The sequence below is a fragment of the Chiloscyllium plagiosum genome, unplaced genomic scaffold (genome assembly GCF_037043375.1).
Source record: "Chiloscyllium plagiosum isolate Xiang-an unplaced genomic scaffold, Cpla_swu_hap1 HiC_scaffold_4, whole genome shotgun sequence".
NCBI classification, from domain to species: Eukaryota; Metazoa; Chordata; class Chondrichthyes; order Orectolobiformes; family Hemiscylliidae; genus Chiloscyllium; species Chiloscyllium plagiosum.
In genome coordinates this window covers 30,646,442-30,669,249 of record NW_028270142.1, presented here as the reverse complement: position 1 = coordinate 30,669,249, position 22,808 = coordinate 30,646,442, and the positions used below count along the sequence as shown (strand labels likewise).

Below are 22,808 nucleotides of genomic sequence, written 5' to 3'. Positions count from 1 at the left end.
AATGTTATACAATATTCAGCAGCAATTCTGATTCCTTAGGTGCTGTTTTAGCTCATGTCCAAATGCAGCAAGACCTGAACAATATTCAAGCTTGGGTTAAAAACTCTGCGCAGTCATGCCTGACACATCAGAAGATGGTTGTTGGAAGTCAGTCTCAGCTCCAGGACATCTGTGCAGGAATCTCTCAGGGTAGTGTCTTTGACCCAACCATCTACAGTTGCTTCATCAATAGCCTTCCCTCAGTATAAGGTCAGAAGCAGGGATGTTCACTGATTGTGCAATATTGAGCACCATTCAAAACTCTCCAGTTATTGAGACAGTCCATGTTCAAATGCTGCTACTAAGTGTCATGGTGAGGTGACTGAATGTGGATGTGGTGCCAACTGAGCAGGCTGCTTTAGAACATAGAAGAATACAGCGCAGTACAGGCCCTTTGGCCCTCGATGTTGCGCCGATCCAAGCCCACCTAACCTATACTAACCCACTATCCTCCATATACCTATCCAATGCCCGCTTAAATGCCCATAAAGAGGGAGAGTCCACCACTGCTACTGGCAGGGCATTCCATGAACTTACGACTCGCTGAGTGAAGAACCTACCCCTAACTTCAGTCCTATATCTACCCCCCCTTAATTTAAAGCTATGCCCCCTTGTAATACCCGACTCCATACGCGGGAAAAGGTTCACACTGTCAACTCTATCTAACCCCCTAATCATCTTGTATACCTCAATCAAGTCACCCCTAAACCTTCTTTTCTCTAATGAAAACAGCCCCAACTGTCTCAGTCTTTCCTCATACGATCTTCCTTCCATACCAGGCAACATCCTGGTAAACCTCCTCTGCACCCGTTCCAGTGCCTCCACATCCTTCCTATAGTATGGCGACCAAAACTGCACACAATATTCCAGATGCGGCCGCACCAGAGTCTTATACAACTGCATCATGACCTCAGGACTCCGGAACTCAATTCCTCTACCAATAAAAGCCAGTATGCCATATGCCTTCCTCACCGCACTATTTACCGCACTTTGTCCTTGATTGTGTCAAGCTTCCTGATTGTTGGAGCTGCACTGATCCAGGCAAGTGGGGAGTATTCCATCACGCTTTTGACTTTTGCTTGTAGACGATGGACAAGCTTTATGGGGTTAAAATGCAAGTTATTCACTGTGGTACTCTTAGTCTTTGAACTGCTATTGAAGCCACCCTATTTATATGGCCAGTTCACTTTCTGTTCATTGGCAACCCCAGGATGCTGATAATGAGACTTTCAGTGATGGTGACACCATTGAGTGTCAAGAGGCAATGGTTAGAATATCTTTTATCAGAAATGGTTATGACAGTCACACTGGAAATGTTAACTCTGATTTCTCTCCAAAAATGCTGCCAGACCTGCTGAGCTTTTCCAGCAATTTCTGTTTTGTTTCTGATTTACAGCATCTGCAGTTCTTTTCATTTTTATCTAAAATTTTGCTGCTCTCTTGTGATTGTGAATTCCTGTATTTGCTAGACTGTTTATTGTAGGAACCAGCTAGATGACATTTTATGTTTATAACTGTTGCACTCATTGCCTCCAGTTGTTTTAAACCTGTATTCTGTATTTCATCTGCAGCAAGCAGTCAATATGCTCTTGGACAATGAAGATAAAATTTCAGTAAGTAGCAACTCCTTTTAGTTACAAGTAGGCCTTTCTTTGAACACACAAACTTGAAAATTAAACTACAGAAAAGAAAATTACTTGCATTTGTACAGTGCCTTCCACAATCTCAGGAGATTCAAAGCACTTCACAGCCAATGACATGCTTCTGGAAGTATAATCATTGTTGCAATGTAAGAAAATGAGCAATGCAATTGAGAAATACTTTGGAACAGCATTTAATGAACAAGAATTGACAGAGATCGTAGGTGGACATCTTCCTTATTAGATTGTTATTACTTTTGATTAATTTTCATTTTGCTTTTCTGTTGAAGATTGACAAAGTTGTGGAGGAACTGAAGGATCAACTAGAACTACAGCATGTGGTTAGTCTTTCTCCTGTGCATCATATAAATATTTTAAAAATCTCTGTTCAAAGTCAGTAGTTTTGATGGTTTTGAATTGTATTTGTAGATAAAATAGAATAATTTTTATGGAGTTGCTGCTGCAAATTTATGATCTTGTCTATGCCATCAACAGTGAAACAGAAAGTGGAATGTTGTTTTTGCAAAACTAATGGTAAAGCAATGCACTTCAGAAAGAAACATTTGGATATTCATATTTAGGAAATTCCTGGGCTATTTGCGCCTCAATGATTCCGAGTGACATTAGCCTCAGTATTGTTAGTTTGGCAGCATAATTTGGTCCATCTGGTGTTATAGCAAACAGACCATATGAAATAAATGAAGTGAAAGTTGCCCTTGGTCCCAGAAAATCATAGGGTGAGAGATGAGTTGGTGATGAGTTTACCTGAGAGTTTCAGGCTAGGGCAAGGTTGAGAAGGCAGAGCCTTCATGGTGACTTCAGCTGGTATAGAAATTGAACTCGCACTGTTGGATCACTCTGCTTCATTAACCAGCCTTACAGCCAGTTGAACTAACCATCCCTGCAAACCAAATGAATAACAAACCAAACTTCATAAACAATCTGACAGTAAGAAAACATCCTTCAACCAGAGACCATGACATAAGAATTTGACATTAAATGTGAAGAGAGGAATCTCACAGGAAAACATGGCTTAAACTCACATAAGTCTGACCTTAAATTAATAAGATACATGCTGAACGTGCAAAAGTGGATGTTATTTAAAGTATTATTTTGCACAATACAAGGCCAACATATGTCCTTAAAGAAATCACATTCCACTAGTACAATCAAGTAACCATGTCAGACCCAGTGCAAAACTAAAGTGTCCTAAAGAAGTAGCAGGAGAAGTGGTTATCCAGCAAATGCAGAGAAACATTGAAATTATAAAGGGACTCTTGAAGACAATGAAATCTGTAAAAATAAAATAACAACTTTGCAATTAATATAAAGACTGATAGTAGAACTGTGTGTTAATGTATTATGACTGGTCAAGTTTGGCAGAATTTTAAAATTTGCATTTTTAAAATCTGTCTTCTAATGAAAATGGAGGATAAAATACCAGTGAGAGAAAGGATACAAAATGAATCAAGGTGGAAGAATTGATTAGATCCATTAGGTTTTAGAAGAAAACATAATTAATAAAATAATAAGAGGTAAATTGATCTCTCGGGTTGAATGAATTCTACCCCAAGATGTTGATTTGGGAATTCTGCCATTAGATTGGAAATTTGTCATTCCATTATTTACAAGGATGGAAGAAAGAACCCAAGCAAATATAAGCAGTTCCATTTTAACATCACTTATGGAAGCTGCTAGAATCTGTTAACAATGTAGAGTGCCTGAGTATTTGAAAAAATTGAGAGTTGGTCTTGAGAAGCTATGGTATTGTTAAGAGCAAATCATAACTAGCTAATCTAGTTAAATCTTTTAAAAGACCACTAATAGGGCAGATAAAGCAATGTATACAGTATTATGTGCGTGGACTGCAAGAGGCATTTTAATAAAATTACACATGAGCAATAATAAGAGAACACATAATTGGAAGTAGCCCTCTGACTTTGATTTGGAATTATTTGGGAAGTAAGAATTACTAGGGATAAAAGGTACATACTATGCTTGGTAAAATGTGACAAACGATGTCCATTAGGAATCTCTTATGGGGCATCAACTTTTCTCCATACTTATTAATGGCTGAGATGAAATTATAGGCAATTGTATATTCCAATTTGTAAATTAGAAGAATCATGCATTACAGATGTTGGAACCGGAAGTTGCAAAGGGACATAGCAGAGTTAAATAGTAGTCTGAAGTACAGCAGATGGAGCTAAATATGGGCAAACATGTATTTATGACTTCTCAATCAAGAATAATAATTAAAGTAAAAAGACTGGGAATTGTGAAGAAGCAAAGAGACTTGCAAGTTAAAATATAGAGATCATTAATAGCCAATAGGTAGTGTCACAGATAATGGGGGTGAATTTTATTTCTCATTGCTTTTCTCCTTTGAAGCCCGAAATGGCTAGGTACTGTTCAACTTACTCCTTTCCATTTTACTCCTATTGCTGAGACAGGTTGAAGGGTGTTCCTCAAACTCTCATTTTAACAAAACATTTAAACTGCAGCAGGATTAATTTGCTATTTCATTCATGCAGAAACATTCAGGAAATTAAAGATGATAGGACTGTTGATTTGATTTTTTTATTGTCACATGTACCTCAGTACAGTGAAAGGTTTTGTCTTGCATGCAGTATAGGCAGATTATACCATACAGACTTCATAGGATAATAGAACAGAGCGAAAAATACAGTATGTTACGGCTGCAAAGAAAATGCACAGAGTATAAGATCAACATTAAATTTAAAATTTGAGAAGTCCATTCAGAAGTCCAATAATAACAGGGAAGTAGCTGTTCTTGAATCTATTTGTGCTTGTATACAAACTTTTATATCTTCTACCCAACGGAAGAGAGTGGAGAGCATATAACAGGGTGGGAGGGTCTGCGATTGTATTGATTGCTTTCCCAAGGCAGCAGGAAGTATAGATTGAATCCATGGGTGGAGACAAAAAAATTGCAGATGCTGGAATTCAAGGTAGGCAAGCAGGAAGCTGGAAAGCTGGTTTGCATGATGGACTGGGCTGTGTTCATGACTCTCTGTAATTTCTTGTGGTCTTGAGAAGAACAGTTGCCAAACCATGCTGTGATGCATCCAGATAGAATGTTTTTTATGGTGCATCTATAAAGATTGGTAAGAGTCCTTGTAGACATGCTGAATTTCCTTAGACTCCTACGGAAGTAGAGACATTGTTGTGCTTTCTTGACCGTCACATTGACATGAGTGGATCTGGACAGATTGTTGGTGATCGTCACTCCCAGGAACCTGATGCTCTTGACCATCTCCACCTCAGCACCATTGATGTAGGCAGGAGCATGCCCTCCACTCTGCTTCCTGAAGTCAATGACCAGCTTCTTTGTTTTGTTGACTTTGATGGAGAGATTATTATTTTTACACCATGCCATTAAGTACTCAGTCTCTCTCTTGTGCTTTGTCTGTTCATTGTTTGAGATCTGCCCCACAATGATGGTGTCATCAGCAAACTTGTAAATGGAGTCGGGGTGGAATTTGACCACACCGTCGTGAGTAGGGGGCTGAGTACACAGCCTTGCGGGTGTTGAGGATTATGGTGGAAGAGGTTTTGTCACTTTTCTAAATGTTTACCATCTGTGGGTCAAAGTCGAGGATCTAGTTATAGAGGCAGGAGCCAAGACTTGGGTCTCGGAGTTTAGAGATGAGTTTGTTCGGAATTATGTTGTTGAAGGCAGAACTGTAGTCAATAAGGAGGAGTCCAACTAGGTTTCGTTGTTATCCAGGTGTTCCAAGGAAGAGTATAGGGCTATGAAAGAAGGCATCTGCTGTGGACCTCTTTTGCCGGTAGGCGAATTGCAAAGGGTCAAAACAATTTGGTAAGCTAAAAACAGGAGAGGAGATCAGTAATAAATTACAAGTCTTGGTAAATCCAAAACATTTTTATTTAAAAATCACTTCACATGTGCGACGACTTCCTAGAGGTCGTGGCTAGTAATGGTTTCAGCTGTGTGCTGGACCCAGTTGTTTGCCTTCTTGCAGACAAAGGTGGGCATTTTCCAGCCAGTAACTTGTCTGAGATGGAGAGTCTGAGGCATGCTGCTGATTCAACCTCCTGATTTTCTTCTGAAGGTCAAGCAGCAACTGACTTAGAAGCCCAGAATTATAAATGTAAGTGATTCAAACGGCTTCCATTTCAGTCATATGATGACTGCAGGCATTTTGCATGCTGATGATCCATCTTGTTGAGCTAATTATAAAGTCATTACGCTAAGTGTCATTTTACCCTCTCATTCAGGGGGGCAGGCACAATGGCTCATCGGTTAGAGCTGCTGCCTCACAGTGCCAGAGACCTATATTTGATTCCACCCTCAGTGTGGTGATTGCACATTCTCCCTATGTCTATGAGGGTTTCCTTTGGATGATCTGGTTTCTTCCCACAGTCCAAAGATGTACAGATATTTACCATGGATTGGCCATGGTAAATTGCACAGAGTGTCCAGGGATATACAGGTAGGTGGATTAACCATGGGAAATGCAGGGCTACATAGATAGGGTAGGGGAATTGGTTTGGATGGGATGCTCTTCAGAGGGTTGGTATGGACTCAATGGGCCAAATGGTCTGCTTCCACACTGTAGGGAGTCTACGATTAGAATTTCCATTGTGAAGTGATGAGGTGACTAAATGCATTAGCTCTTACTTTAGCATAATATGTCTTGATGTTTACCTTTGTCCAGAGCTTACTAGAGCAGACAGTTCATCTCCAGTCCCTTTGTGTTAGTTTTAGATGGCATTTCAATACAATGTTGGGGGTTTAGAAGCTTTTGAAGATGTGGTCAGCCTCAACCATTTTATGAGACCGGCAATGTTGGTCCATGTTTTTTAGAAAAAGAGAACTTCAACACAAAAATAAAGAGAATGCAGTTATCTTTGGGATTTATTTTGCAGTGAGGATAGATTGACCTTGAAGATATGTAGTGCAATTCACCAAGATGATATCAATGGGTTTACATTGTGAGGGCAGGTAGCAGAAAAATTGCCATGTATTCCTGCGATTTTAAGAGTTTGATGCTCATCACATCCGGGTAACTAAAATATTAAAAGGATTTTGTAGGATGAACAAAAAGATACAATTTATTTTGTTGGAAGAACAAGGAAACATGATCTTACAATTGAAGCAAGGTCACACAGTAGGAAGCACTTTGTTACGACGCGAAGACAGACTCCTGAAGCAAATTATTTTTTCTACTTCTATATTTGCAACGCAATGAAATTAAAATCTTCAAAGGCCCTCAAACTTGACCCGAATGGTGCACAGCATAAGGTCTTTTCCAGACTTGCTGGAACCAATTCTGAGGTGTTGACTTTGTTAATAGCCAACTTCTGCTATCTATTTCAAAATAATGCTCTTCCCTGGTGATGAAGCATCTGCAGCACCTTTCAGGAACCAACCTGTATTTAATTTCCACGCTTGGTTTCATGAATAAACAAAGGTTTGTTTGGTCTGTTTTTGTTTTAACACAGGAATTCGAAAGTCACCTTTAGGTCACTATTCACTGTTCACAGCTCCAACCAAAAAAAGATAAAATACAAATAATGACAAATTAGCAAAGGCACTCACAACTTTTACACAACTCCCTTTCCCCAAAGGCTGTGTATATTATATGTAAAAATGATTTGGAGGAGTATCAGGGATATTAAACCAAACCAAGCAATGTAAGCCATGATCTGATTGAATTTGAGGGAAACCTGAGGGGCTAAATGACCTATTCCTGTTCCTATAATTCCAATGAGATTTGTGTCACCTAAATCCCATTCTACTGAACCAGTCACATATCATGATGTGTTGAGCTCTGGCTATAATACAGAGCAACTGTCCAGCCTTGTGCAGCATACTGGTTGGTCTAATTGGTTTTACTGTGATTTGCAAACCTAGAATTTGTCATCAGATGATTAGTTGCGTAATGATAGCAGCTTGTGTCTCAATGATTAAAAACTTGTAACAAAAGAATTTATTTTACTATTGCATGTTTCAGGAAGGTTTCTCTATCAATTTTCAAAGCTTGTAACAAAAAGACAAGCCTATTGATTTCCAGTCTACTCAAAGTAAGAAGTGACTGTATTTCATCTGTTTCATAAATACTGCTGGTGTGCAATTTCCCATGAAACTTAGTAAGATGTTCCTATTTACCAGCAGTGTTGCAATCCAGCATATTTTTGTTAATATAAACAACCGGGTGACACAGAAAAACTGATCTCAGGCACAAGACGAAAGATGCTATTCAATCCATCGTCATGAAAGGAGACTTGAGATAATGGTAATGTTTCAACTCGAGCAGGGAAAACTCAGAGGAGATTTTAAATTGTGAGCAATTTTGAAAGGAAGATGTAGGGAAGGAATACTGTTTCCAGTAAGAGAGTCAGAGACAAGGGATGATCAGTTTAAAACTGTCATTGTGGGTGGGATAGGCAACATGTCTTTACACAGTACACAGCATTGCTGAACCATGGAATGCTTTGTCATAGATAGTGGTTGAGCTAGACCGCATTCCATTTTTCAGGGTAAAATTGGATAAATGTTTTAAGCAGAAGAAAATAGAAGAGAGGAGGTTGTGTGATTATTAGTTATGGATGTTGCTTTCTCTGTTGTGCTGTTTACATGTCTGGATTGAAGGTCTGTGTTGGACTCAAAAAATTGATCTCCAAATAGGCCATCTAACTAATTTCATGTGGTAACTGTAAATATGTTGCACAGAATAGCTAGAGGTGAAGATGAACATTATTATGATGCTGAGGACATATGGTTTAAGTGAGGACTGCAGATGCTGGAGATCAGAGCCGAAAATGTGTTGCTGGAAAAGCGCAGCAGGTCAGGCAGCATCCAAGGAGCAGGAGTATCGACGTTTCGGGCATGTCGATTCTCCTGCTCCTTGGATGCTGCCTGACCTGCTGCGCTTTTCCAGCAACACATTTTCGACATGTGGTTTAAGGAAGTTTATAATTACGGTTAACCTCCAATCCTCACATTGATCAGTGTCAGGTGCAGAATGAACACTTCAGATTAAAATAAGAGTCTTAACACCACTATAATGCACATTATAAACTTAGAGACTTGAGGTTTTCATTTAACTTCCATATGAATTTCAGTGAAGGTCATCAGAAATTGCCAAACCAACACAGAAGAATTTTCTCACACTGATTGGTTTCACTGTAAATTAAGTATCTACAATCTTTTGTGCTGGTTAAAAGAACCATGCTTGAATTTTGCTCAAGTCTCAGTACTGGCCCAGATCAAATTAATCTTTATTGAAAATGACTTTATACAAGAGTGCAATTATCAGAAACACTCTGTTATTAAAAACAGGTGTTGGGCTAGAAGCAAATTTAAATGCTTGTTTTTTGGCTATAATTCCATTTTCAGCCATATGAGTTAAACTACACCAAGTTTCCAGTGTATCAAAGAATCTTTTAGCTTTTTTTTGAAAGATCAGCACAAGGTTATGTTCAATTGTACTGATTTATAATATATTTTCCTTCAGGTAAGTGCAAACTAGTTTATGATAGTTTTTGGAAAACTAAAGTAAATTAACTTTATTTTGCAGCTGGATCACTGATTGTACCCAAAATGAGAGCTCTGTCCCAAGGTTTTCAGTGCCTTGTTATACAAACTGAGGATGGCTTGCTTTTGTGTCATGACTGTTTAATGTACCTGTCAAGAAACTGAGTTTCTTTTAAAAAATGGACATTGGAGAAGGATTTCTGCTCATGAAGTATGAGTTTAATTGTCCCATACTCCAAGACATATGAGGTTTCAGTCATCGTTTCATGCTGGTCCTTTGGCCTTTGTTCAGAAGGGTGGGGGCCCAGACCTCATTCCAGAGGCATTGTCTTTCAAATGAAATGCTAAACCCTATCTTACCTAGGCTAGTGTGACAACATTTTATATTACTGAAGATTTTACAAATGTCATTGAGGTGAATTAATCTATTTTTCACTGTGGTGGTGAAGGTGTCAGTACAAAAGAGTTTACAGAGGACTCCACTATTGCTGTTTGAATCCTTACTGGGATCTGTAATGGGTCACCTGAGGAGGCAGGTAAAGCCATGATTTGAAGTGTTCAACAACTTAACCATTTAAAGAATACATTGCAGGCTTTAGCTTGCTTCTTGAAGGCAGGTTATTTCATTTTTAAACTTACAAAATAAAGCTGTTGACCCTGGCTTTTTCAGTGTTGCATGGAAATGGTGGTTTGCGCATGAGACATTGTTTTACGACTTATTCTGCATTATTCCTACACGTTACTTTACTGTAGATATCAGGACTGTTATTTGTTGAATATGTTGTAGTAATAGCAGCAGCAGAAAGTAGTTGAGTGAGGGGTTCATCACAATCGGAGGTCAGATTCTGTAATGACAATGATAGAAAAGCCATCAGCATTCATTTTCGTTACTCTGATATTCACAGCATCTTCTAAAATCCATGTGCGGACTGAACAGTTCAGAAAAGCTTCTTAGAGTTGGTATTTATCTGACTTAGCTTCTATCATAATCCAATTTTTATTATTTCTTTCAATATCAAAAATTTTAAATCCGTATTAGAAGAGTAATGTGCTTTAAATTTCCAAAGAGTGAATACTTCAGTGCATTGGTTGCTTACTTACATCATTGCTACTGCACACCAGCACATCCCCTGAAATAGGTTCCAGATTTAAGAATCCAGTTCTATTGGAGGATGTGCCTGAGTGTATTTTATTAGGATCTGTTTTATTAACATTGTCATGTGAAAGGTATAATTGTGTAAAGATTTATGAATGCCAATTCCATTAAATTTTATTTTAACATTTATATACAGCATGTTACACAGTTGTGTTATAACCCCTGCTCTGTTCTTTCTTTTAAACAGTATTTGCATAACCTGTTCAAGCGAGATCACCATAAAGGACAGAAGTTCCATGAACGACAGATCAGCCTCTATGCTGAGTATGATCGGCCAAATCTGTTACCCTTCTTGAGAGACAGCACCCACTGTCCACTGGAAAAAGTAAATTGGTTTTAGTAGCTCTCTTATGTGTCTCAATAATGCTGCTATTCTCGAATGACTATCACTGTACAATGCAAGGAGTTCAATTCTTCCAAAGCATATTCAAGAGAACTATATTGTACTAAATCGACAGCCCATTCAGTGCAGCTGATCTGTCCAAATGTTTACAGTGTGCTCGACACTCATTTATTCTAATTTCCTCTTCTCACTGTACTCCCATACCCCCCCGATTCTCTTCTCCCTTCACATGCAGTCTTTATTTACACAAATAATCTCTGCCTTAACCACACCATGTTTAGTGGGTTTACAATTCTAATGACTGTCTGCATAAAGATTAGATTAGATTACTTACAGTGTGGAAACAGGCCCTTCGGCCCAACAAGTCCACACCGACCCGCCGAAGCGTAACCCACCCATTCCCCTACATTTACCCCTTTACCTAACACTACGAGCAATTTAGCATGGCCAATTCACCTGACGTGCACATCTTTGGACTGTGGGAGGAAACCGGAGCACCCGGAGGAAACCCACGCAGACACGGGGAGAACGTGCAAACTCCACACAGTCGCCTGAGTCGGGAATTGAACCCGGGTCTCTGGCGCTGTGAGGCAGCAGTGCTAACTGTGCCACTGTGCCGCCCACTTTTAAATTTTTAATTGTTTCTGCTTGTTGCTATCCGTATTTATACAAACTTGATTTGGATTCACCCAGCAACAGAAGCAATTTCTTATCTTCCAGTCCATCAAACCCCTTCATAATCTAAATGCCCTCTATTTGAAGTTGAGCAGCAATAAGAGAGCACATAATCTTTTTAGTGCATGCTTGTAATTTTATAGTTTCACTTTCAGTATGAAGAAAATATTTATTCAAACTTGTAAATATTCAGAGGAGCCTATTGGACTAATGCTGTTACCCTGGTGTATGTCATATGCATGTGTTGCTGATTTGTAGAGATCAAAGCAAATGCCTAGTTAAAGAAAAAGCAATTGTTTGCCTTTGTCATTTTGAATTTCCTTCCAAAGTAGTACTTTTACTAATTTGACCACTGCAGTGATGGGAGTGACTGGTGTATTGGGAGTGGTGATACCCTTTCCCTTCAGTGACTTGGGATTGAATTCAACTTGGACTCCACATAGCAGCTGGCCAGCTGGAGCAAGTTTGCCAAACGGCTTGTGTGGAAAGAACCAACCAATTCATTCTGCACCTTAGTGGTATTAAGTATTGCCTGGTTGTGATTATAATGCCTTGTTATACTTGGTCTATCTCCTTGGGCAATACTGCACTCCAAATACAATTCAAAATGTTCATTTAAAAGTTGTTAGTCAGGTTATGGAAAGGATAGGCTCTGTCATAATGTCTGTCCTTAGTTTTTCTCCTGCTATTGCTGGTTTTGTTGTTTCTCTGTCAAATGGTCCTGTGCTCCCGACAGCTTTACATCTAAATTAATTTAAAGATAAAGGCAGTAAATAGTGTAATAATTATTTGGAATAAATTACTCAATGTCTCCACTAGCTTCTTTTTCAGAAGTCCCTTCTTAAAACCCATTACTTTGCCAAGCTTTTAGTCAGCCCTATTACACCCAGAGAACTAGAAATCTTGGAAAACAAATAATAAAATAGGAGCATCAGGATTGAAAATTAGGATAATATTTGGGCTAACAATTCAAGTTAGAGAAGCAATTAAGATAAAATTGAACGTGGGAAATAATTATCACTCCATAAAGAAAAAGAGGTGAGACTGATTGTGACTCCCTGATGGCATTTTCTGCTACCATCTGAGAATGATTTCACCTCAGCTGTCTTGCATGCCATTAATTAAAGTTCCTGCTAAAGGGTTTCATCAGCTGAGCATCCATCAAGTAAATGTAAAGAGGATTCGAGATCTGATTTGCTTTCTTTGTGAAACATATTCCCGGATTCAAATCTTCCTGGGAAACAAATATTGTCTTTGAACTCAATGGTAAAACGATGTAAAATACAGACCTGTCCAACTTCCCAGAGACTTCCCAAACCTTCCCAGAGGGAGAAGGTGTAAAGCTGAACTACTGAGAAGTGACATGACAACTGATTTAATCCTTCTTTCTCCCACAGGCACTTGAAATTTGTCAGCAGCGGAACTTTGTTGAAGAGACAGTTTTTCTCTTGAGTAAGAACATATCTGTTATTGAACACACCTTTGCGAGCTGTAGGACCACGCTCTAAACTTAGCAGTGTCACTCCAGGCTGATACACTTATTTGAAGAGGCATCAATTTATAATGAGAAGCCAAGTCCAATAGAATGTGTTTCATATTGCATCCGAGATACAGAAATCATTGTAGTCCATCTCAACCCTTACTGCCAAATTGTTTGAAACATTACTGAAATGTTACATGATACAAAATAATTAAAGTCTGTATGATAAGCCCAGATGTAAAACCAGTATTGTGACACATTTCCAGTATTATTATGAAAATAAACTATTAATGCGATTCAGTTCTGCAAGAGTACCTCAAAAGCTGGTAAAATGGTAATGATATCATAATAGCTCATTGTAATTTTTATCTAAAAGGTAAAGTATTTTTGGCTGTCTGATTTTGGGAGAAAACTGTTTTTCTTCCTCTAATCCTGGAATGTAATTTTTTTTTGGTTATGTCTTACTTTATGATAAACACTGCCCTCTGCTGTTCTTATCTCCACATTAGCAGCAAGCGTCATAGAGTTATACAGCATGAAAACAGACCCTTTGGTCCAACTCCTCCATGCTGACCAGATATCCTAAATTAATCTAGTCCCATTTGCCAGCACTTGGCCCATATCCGTCAAAACCCTTCCTATTCATGGGCGTATCCAAATGTTTTTTAAATGTTGTACCTGCCTCAACTACTGCTTATTGGCAGCTCATCTCATACACTGACCACATCCTGTGTGAAAAAGTTGCCCCTTAGAGCCATTTTACGTCTTTCCCCTTAAACCTATGCCCTCTAGTTTTGGAGTCCCCTACCCTGGGAAAAAAAAGCTATGGCTATTCACCTTATCCAATGCCCCTCATGTTTTCTAAACCTCTATAAGGTCACCGCTCAGCCTCTGATACTCCAGGAAAATTAGCCCCAGCCTATTTAGCCTCTCCCTATAGATCAAATCCTCCAACCCCAGAAAGATCTTTGTAAATCTTTTCTGCACCCTTTCAAGTTATAGTTTCAAAGTAGAGAAATGCACAACTTGCTAACTGTTCCTGGAAAAGATCAAAATAAAGTGATGATGCTTTGAGTTCAGAGTGAAATAATTGATGCACAAAGTACTTTGCTGTACACAGATAGAATATATGTTTAGCCTAGCAATGTTAATTATCATCTCCTGTTTATTAGTCAGTCCATCAGGAAGGCACAGAACTTTTTTAAAAATTTCTTTATACCTTAGGAGTACTGATATTGGACTGAATAAAGGTTCACCTTCCTGAGCAGCGATTGGAGTATAAGAGATTCTGAGCAGATACACAGAAAGGGGAAGCAGTGACTAAACTCTCACTGTTTGATTGAAAATGAGTACAATTCCAAGAATGTCTGAGCCACTAAAACCTATCCTAAGTATCCTAATAAGCTAGCAAAACTAACCCCACCCAGATGCATAGTCGTCACTTATTAAAGATAGTGACTTATTTTGGTCACATCACTGTAAAGATTTGCCATTATTCCACCTGAGAAATTAAACCCCATCTGCACGTTCAGGGAATATAAAAGATTCTTGAGCACAATTTCCACTAAAAGATGGAGAGTTGGACCCAGAGTGTGTCCTACAATACAACCAGCAGAGGCTGTGCTTCAAGAAGTAGCTCATTCACCGTAAAATACTTTGTTACTGCCCCAGTCATATAGAAGTCGATTAAGTAAATATTGTTTATAACATATTAAAGACATTAGCCACTTGGCGCAATTATGTAAATTTGTTTCACCTTCATGTGTGAAACCAAAGTATGATGATTTACGATTTACAATGCACACACTCTTCTATACATAAGTCATGGGGATGAGGAGAATACAGGTTACAGAATGAAGCACTAAAGTAGGGCTGAGAACTGGGCTGACCAAGATACAAGTCTGCAGATGACTCCTTTATTTAACTTAATTCCGTAAAAGACTTCTTTCAGAATTTGATTACTTGATGCTGCATTCTAGTCAATGAGACCTGTGGCCAATATTTTAGAAGAATTACATGTAATTTACAGCATTGAAACAGACTGTTTGGCCCAACAGTCTGTACTAGTACTTCTGCTTTGTATCGGCCCCCCTTCTATCACACTTTCTCACACCATATCAACATGCCCATCTATTCTTTGATCCTTGGATATTTGTCTAACTTCCTGTTCAATGTATTAATGCTAATCATCTCAATCAATTCGAGCTGGGAATTCCGCATTCTTACCAAACTAAATTTTAAAAAAGAGCTTCTTCTGACTTTATAAGACACATTAGTAGTTATTTTGCATTCATGGCCCTTATTTTTGGTGTTCTTCACAATTAGAAGCATCTTCTCTACACCTCCCTCTGGAATCCCTTCATAATTTTAAAGTTCTTTGTTAGTTTGCCCTTTGTAATTTCATTTTTTTCAAGAAAAGAGCCTCACGTTATTGTGTTGTTTTCTGACAGTTGTATCCTCTCAGTTTTGGTATAATTCTTCTCCCTCTTTCTCCAGTGATTCCATAACCATTTAGTTTTGCAAGCACTTGTTCAAAAAAGCAAGGAGACAAAAAAATAGGTAACAACAGGCCAGTTAGCTCAATATCTGTCATTGGGAAATTGTTAGTCTGTTATAAAGGATGTAATAGCAGAGCATTTAGAAATACAGAATATGATAAAGCAGTATCAGCATGGTTTTGTGAAGGGGAAATCACGCCTGACAAAATTATTAGAGTTCTCAGAAACCAACAAGCAGGCGAGGTAAGGGGTAACCAGTAGATGTAATATATTTGGATTTCCAAAAGATATTTGGTGAGGTACAACATGTAAGGCTTCGCAGTAAGATAAGAGCCTATGGTGTTGGGGATAGTATATGAATGTGGTTAGAGGATTGGTTAACAAATAGAAGACAGAGTTGGGATAAAGGGGACATTTTCAGGTAAAGCAATCTATCACTTATGGAGTGCCAAAGGAATCAGTGCTGGGACTACAATTATTTATGAAATGATAATGACGCAGATAAGGGAAGTGAATGAGCTATTATCAAATTTTCAGATGACACAAAAAGGTAAGCAGTGAAGATGACTTAAAAGGTCTACAGACAGGTTGAGTAAATTCGGCGGAAAAGTTGAAAGATGGAATATAATGTGACATTCTGTAATTTGGGAATGAGAGCAGTAGGGCTGAATATTATTTAACTGGAGAAAGAGTGCAGAAAGCTGAAATATAAAGGGATTTGGGGTCCTTCTGCATGAACCACACAGAGCTGTTCAGGCTGAGTCATTAAGTATGTTCAAGGCTGAGATAGATATATTTTTAATCAGTAAGGGAACAAGGGTTTTGGGGAGCAGGCAAGAAGGCAATTCAGGATGATTAGATCAGCCATGATCTTATTGAATGGCAGAGCAGATTTGATGGGCTGAATCCCCTACTTCAGCTCCTGTGTTGCATGATCATATAATAATGTGGACCAAAGTTAAACTGGTGATGGAAACTTTTCCTCCCCTATCCACACAGCTGCCCTGCTCAGTTAATTGGCTGGTGATGAAACTTTTGTCCACCCCCAAGCGCTGCCAACCATCTATGAAACCTAAAACATCTGTTTCTCTATCTCTAAAGATCCTGCCAGACCTGCTGAGTATTTCCAGCGTTTTTGTTGTCATCTTAATGATTTATGAATCTGTAACCTTTGGGCCTTTTGCAGTTCTTTGCTGCATAGATTTTTATTTTCGCAGGAATGTAAGACCTCCTTATTTCCACTTTCAAACACACCATCTCACATTGATACTGGAATTCATTTTGTGTTTCTGGACGCAGGGAAACTACAGAAAAAACTGACTGATTAGGAGTTGCAGAGTTCAAGAATCTGATTGGACACACTCTTTAAAAACTTAAAGCACAGGTGAAAATGCCCATTGCTTAGGACCGCTATAAATATCTTGTTCTTGTAGCAAAAGCCTGCAGATACTAAAATGGGGAAAAAGCTTATGGAAGCTCAGAATATCTTGTGTTAGAGAGATGGTCATCCCACACCCTTGGATCAGTGGATGACTGATCTGCTATCTCCTATTCTTCTCCCAATGTTAGAAGTTTTCAAATGTATTCTACTGTCATTTCTGATGAAGCAGAAGAGATATAATTTTGGAATTGAAGTTTCCATCTTTCCACAACTGAAGTCTAATGCTGTATTTTCTCCTCCAGGTAGAATGGGTAATAGTCGGCGTGCTCTACAGATGATAACTGAGGAACTGCAAGATGTAGACAAGGCCATTGAGTTTGCCAAGGAGCAAGATGATGCTGAGCTATGGGAGGATCTTATCTCGCATTCCATCGACAAGCCACGTATGTAAATCATCAGAAAAGTTAGACAGTTTGCTGATACCAAACAACTCACTGTAACCATGTGCCAAACCTATTAAGCAATTACAATGGCCATTTCAAAGTCCCAAACTAACTGCCTTTGGGCCTTCCATTATCACTTGTGCAAAGGTTGGACTGCACAATTACTCCTTTACTTCTACTTCTGATGTCCCTATTGGTGTGGTTTCCACCTTTGTCCTTCAAGTCCAAGGGATGTGTACGGTGCATAACTGGTTAAGCCATCAGATCTGGATGGACAACATCAAGCCTCCCTTCTGCCAATACTGAACTCAAGGAGCACCAACAGAGTAGATGAAACTGATTGGTTTTCTCCTCCATTGATGCTTAAACCCTTGTCCCTCATTCTTTCTTCCTTCCTTCCAACAATACATGCGAGGATCTCTTGGACTTCTTCATCATTAACTTTGAGACCAGGTGTCTTCCTTCTTTCCCTTCCGCTTTCCAGCTAACCAAATCTCCTCATTTGGTCAAGGGGGAAAACTAAGAAGCAGATTATTCTCTATATTGCCAATTCACTTGCTCCCTTTTCATGTCACCAACCCATGATCCCTCCTCCTGCCCCTGCCCAATAGTCCTTTGACTGTATTTCCACTAAACAGCTGATCACTGAAATTCACATCCCAATTCCCAATGCTAGCTGGCAATGTATATGGAATCCTCCCCTGAGTAAAAATACTCTCAATCCATCGACAACTCCAATCTCTCCTTATTCTCGAATCTTCAAAAATGTTCCTTCCCAAATCCCTTCCCATTATTCAGATAACTCCGTATTTAAACCCCACTTATCTGGTTTCTGACTCTTACACTTCATTGAAACAGCCTAAAAAACTTGCAATTCAAATTTATTATGACTGTAATCATGTTGTACTTTCCCTCCTCATCTTTACCAACCATCTGCAACTTATGGAACAGCTAATCATACTCGTCTATTGCCTTACACCATTTTCAATCCAGTGGGATTGTGTTTCCTGATTCCATTCTTACCTATACATCACAGTCAGAGCATCTCCACAAATGGCTTCTCAGCCTCCTCTGTGTCATCACTTCTGATATCCCCCAAAGATTAATCCTTGGCCCCTCCACTTTCTCATTCACATGCTGTCTCTCGGTGATATCATCCAAATACATGGAGTCAGTTTGTACACGTCTGTTAATGACATCTCCACATCTCCAACACCTCTTGTGATTTGACCATTGTTGCTGTGTTCGCCTGTTTGCTTGCCCAACATTCAGTCCTAAATCCAGAAGTTGATTAGCTGGAGAGTTGAGGCAAGAAGGTTAAGTTCTATGGTAGGAAATCCTACATAATTGCTAAAAGCTGAGTTTAGGGAACTTGTTGTGCTCTGAAGTTAAATTAAGAGTTTGCCTAGTTTGCAGTTAATTTTAGTTATCCTGGAGAAATGCCAGCTGAGGAAAAGCATCTAATGAAAGTGCATGAATTTGCCAGACGGAAACCAGCTGCAACTGTTTTAGCTGAGCAAGAAGACTTACTCTGGAGATGATGGTGAATCTTCATGTGGGTTTGGTGTTTGTAAGAACATTGCTGTGACAGATGGAATATTGTGATTTTGAATTCTTTTCCTGGTGCTTATTTTGAAGTCCATCCAACCTTTTTGTCAAGTGTAATAGAGTTTCTTTTCCTTGTTTATTAATTTTTTTAATCTTTGTGTTAAAAGTACAGTCACAGACTCTTGTGAATGTGTTCGGTAACTGACCTCCATGATTTTACAATAGTTGGGATCTGTCAAGCCAGTTTTCACTCTGGGTCGGACTTGTCCTTCTGAACATTAGCTGGAATCACAATCAGCACCTGATTTTGTTTTGGCTGATTGCTGGTATCTGTTCCTGCTTCAACTATATTTGAGAAAAATAGGAAGTGTGTTATTATTCCAGACAGTTGTGATTTTTAAACCAGTCTCCAATAATCTTTCATAATTTTGAAAGCTCTAATATCCTGCAGAATCAGGTGGGATCTGAGCAGTTGGTGTTTTGGTAAGATAATGATCTACAGGTAGTTTTCCTTTATGCAATGGTTGTATTCTTGTGCAACCCTGCATTATAGAAAAATGGTGCTTTAGAAACAACGCTTAAAGTGGTGGTGATGTCATCACATTACAGCCAATGCGCATTTTAAAAATTCACACTTTAGAAACAGTGTCCCCAATTCGTCTATTGTGTTACAGCCAATTCGCATTACGGAAATGTGTGTTATTGCAGAATGACCTGTACAGCTAGCTTGTGTACAAATAAAGACATTGGGCCAGTCTCTGAAACTGCCTACTAACAAGAACTCCTCTTTCACCCTTGCAGCATTTATAACTGGGCTGTTGAACAATATTGGGACCCATGTTGATCCTATCCTCTTGATCTATCGAATAAAGGAAGGTATGGAGATTCCTAACCTGCGGGATTCATTAGTGAAGATCCTTCAAGATTATAACTTGCAGGTCAGTGTCAGTTAGAGGGCAGAAGGAAAAAGGGTAGAATTTCCATCGGGGTTCTCCTCTTTTCCTGTAAGGAAGTTCAGCTGAATTTCAGTAGATTTCTTGGACAAATAGGATGAAAAGGCATTTGCCATCAATGCTTTCTGGTTTGCACTAGACTTCTACTGAAGTTCAGGTATTTGATGCAGAGAAGTTCCCTGGTGATTTTATCCCAAGCTTTTTTCTAAATTCAAGTTATCCATCCTTGTTGAATAACCAATCATCTAGTATTTATTCTACATAAGATGTAGGAACACAAATAGATCATTTGGCACCTCAGAACTGCTCACACATTCAAAAAGATCACAATTCATCTGATTGTGACCTTAGTTCCACTCTCAGCCTAATCTTATAACCCTTGAAGACCAAACATCTTGTCAGATTCAACCTTGAATATATTTACAGCCTTCTCCATTGTATAGGGTAAAAAAGCCTCTGAGAGGAGACATTTCTCCTCATCCCATCTTAAATGGGAGAACCCTTATTTTGAAACTGTGCAGCGTAGTTATAGATTCCCCAATATACTTTTCAGCATATCAAGAATCGTATATGTTTCATTAAGACCACCTCGTACTCTCCTAACGGTAGTGAGTAGAGGCCCAACGTGGTTGACCTTCCTCATAAGACAACCTCTTCATCCCAGGAATCAACTTTCTGTCAACTGCATCCAATGCAATCATGCCTCTCCTGAAGTAAGGACACCAAAACTATACATTATATGCTAGGTGTGATCTCACCAAAGCTCTATGCAGTTGTAGCATGACAATCTTATAAATGTATTCCATCCCACTATCTATAAAGGCTAACATTTGAATTGTCTTCATAATTACTTGCTCTGTCTGCCTGATAACATTCTGTGATTGATTTAAAATGGCAGTTAGATCACTGTACTACAGTACCCTGCAGTCTGTCTATTTAAATAATTTGCATTTCTGTTCTTGGTGCTAAAGTGGATAACCTCACATTGTCACACTTCAAAATCTATCTGCCAATTTTTTTGTCTGATCACTTAACCTACTTATATCCCACTGTAGCTCTGTACCCTTCTCCTGATACACGTGCAGTGTGATGAGGGTCTGCTGCAATTCCGATAAAACTGGCTTGGTACCGGATACATAAAGACAGCTCTGCAACAACCGCTGACCTATTGTGGTTGATGCAAGTGTAGGCAGAGCCTGCAGAGACAGAAGACATTTGGAACAATATGAGAACAGATCCAGGCAAAAAGCTAAATTATAGTTCTATCCTGGAAAGTCTGGGACAGATGTTTACCCTACCTTTTTCCATGCTGATAGTTGCATCCTCAAAAAATGCGAATAAATTTGTCAGATACCTGTACCATTTTTCTTTTATAAATCCAAGTTGACTCTGCTTAACTGTTGTGATTTTTAAAACTCTGGTACTGCTATTAAAATAATGGATTATAATATGTTTCCAGTCATATTAAGATAACTGGACAATATGCTTTTTGTCTTTCTCATTTTTTGAATGTGTGTTAATTTTGAGGTTTCAGATTTTCTGCAACATTTCCAGAATCTAGTGAATTTTCAAAGATTGTAACTAATTATTCCTGCAGGGAGCAGAGCTGAGAAACTTGTTATCTGTTAGTCCCCTTAGTTGTCATAGTACATTTTTTTCAGTGATTTTTTTTTAAGATCCTCCTTCTTTCTGTCCCTCAATTTTCTATTATGCGTGAAGTTTTCTTTTGTCTTCTGCCATAAAAACATGTACAAATTATTCAAAGTCTCTGCCATTGCCTTGTTTCCCAATATTAATTTCCTAGTCTCATCGTCTAAGGAAAGTTTTTTTAAGATAGTCTTTCCATTTTTAGATGCTTGTAGATCCTCTTACAGTCTGCTTTTTCTATTTCCTACTAGTTTACTTGCATATTCTGAGGCCAGGCCCTGTTCTCAATCATTCCTAGTTCTTAAAAATCAGTGCCCCTAATAATGTTACTTTTTATAGCACCATAAAATTTTCAACTTGTCACTAGAAGAGAGATCTGCCACTAGATATTGAAGGTCTAAGGGGAGCAACTAGCTGCCAGGCTTCTCTGTTAACCTCAGAAGTCTTGTACTGGCTGAAAAGCATTTTGGCCTTGTGCCTTAAGAATATACGATGCTATATAAATGCAGGTTATGTTGTTGCTGTGTGATTAGTTTGTTCAGTGACCAGAGTGTAACACCATCCCACTCTTTGCACCATCAGTCCACACACGACCTCACTTGGGTGACGACTTCATAAGATTGTCTTGAGTCGTGAACATTTATGTTGCTATTGATTCAGTTGAACTGCCTTTCTTTCAGATTTTGCTACGAGAAGGATGTAAAAAAATTATTGTTTCTGATTGTCTGACATTGCTGAAAAAAATGCATAAAACCCAGCTGAGAGGTGTTTGTGTTGACGGTAAGTAAATCTTCTGCTTTGACCCATAAAATACTGATTGCTACACTTCTACTGTGGTATAACGTAATTTAAACTGTGTTGATGGTCAATATTGAGTATTTCTGGTTTGTCCACAGATAAATTTCATGAAGTATTATATTTTCTTACTGAGCATCTTTTTTCAACATTCAATAACATAGGAAAGTTAAAATGGACCTCTAATGAGAAAGCATGAAGGTCAAACGGTAAAGTTTTGCAATCTAGTTTTGTGAAGGGTTTTGTGGTTTTTGTAGTGCTTCCTTTCTCAGAGTCTTTTCTAGTTTTAATGTCTTTAAGTTGTGACCAATGAGTGTAGATAGAAAGGTGGAAAGCACAGAGTAATGGTATAAAGGTGTTCTGCAGACTGGAAGTTTGCCTGCATTTGGTATTAGGACCACAGTTCTTCTTGATATATTTAATAATCTGAATTTGGTTTTAACGGGCATAGTTTCAAGGTTTTCAGGTGGCGCAACACTGGAATGTTATAAACAATAAGGACAGTAGTAGCAAATAGAGGGGCAATAGATAGACTAATGCATTGGGCAAAGACATGAGAATTCATATTTTATATATCATGTGAAGTGATGCATTTTGGAAGAGGAAGTAGGGACAATATGAGTTAAATGATACAAATTTTAAAAGATTGCAGAATCAGAGACTTGTTCTGTTCTTTGAAGGTGGT

General features: G+C 38.6%; 1 protein-coding gene across 1 annotated transcript in view; it reads left to right on the top strand.

Annotated features, from left to right (window-relative positions):
- The window catches only part of vps41 (VPS41 subunit of HOPS complex), a 168,655-nt gene that overhangs the window by 139,517 nt on the left and 6,330 nt on the right, over positions 1-22,808 (top strand). The window contains exons 20-26 of the mRNA XM_043688929.2: positions 1,611-1,652; positions 1,970-2,020; positions 10,548-10,685; positions 12,776-12,830; positions 17,040-17,180; positions 19,530-19,666; positions 22,009-22,108. Coding sequence (XP_043544864.1) covers positions 1,611-1,652; positions 1,970-2,020; positions 10,548-10,685; positions 12,776-12,830; positions 17,040-17,180; positions 19,530-19,666; positions 22,009-22,108 — 664 coding nt within the window. The remainder of the gene's footprint in view (positions 1-1,610; positions 1,653-1,969; positions 2,021-10,547; positions 10,686-12,775; positions 12,831-17,039; positions 17,181-19,529; positions 19,667-22,008; positions 22,109-22,808) is intronic.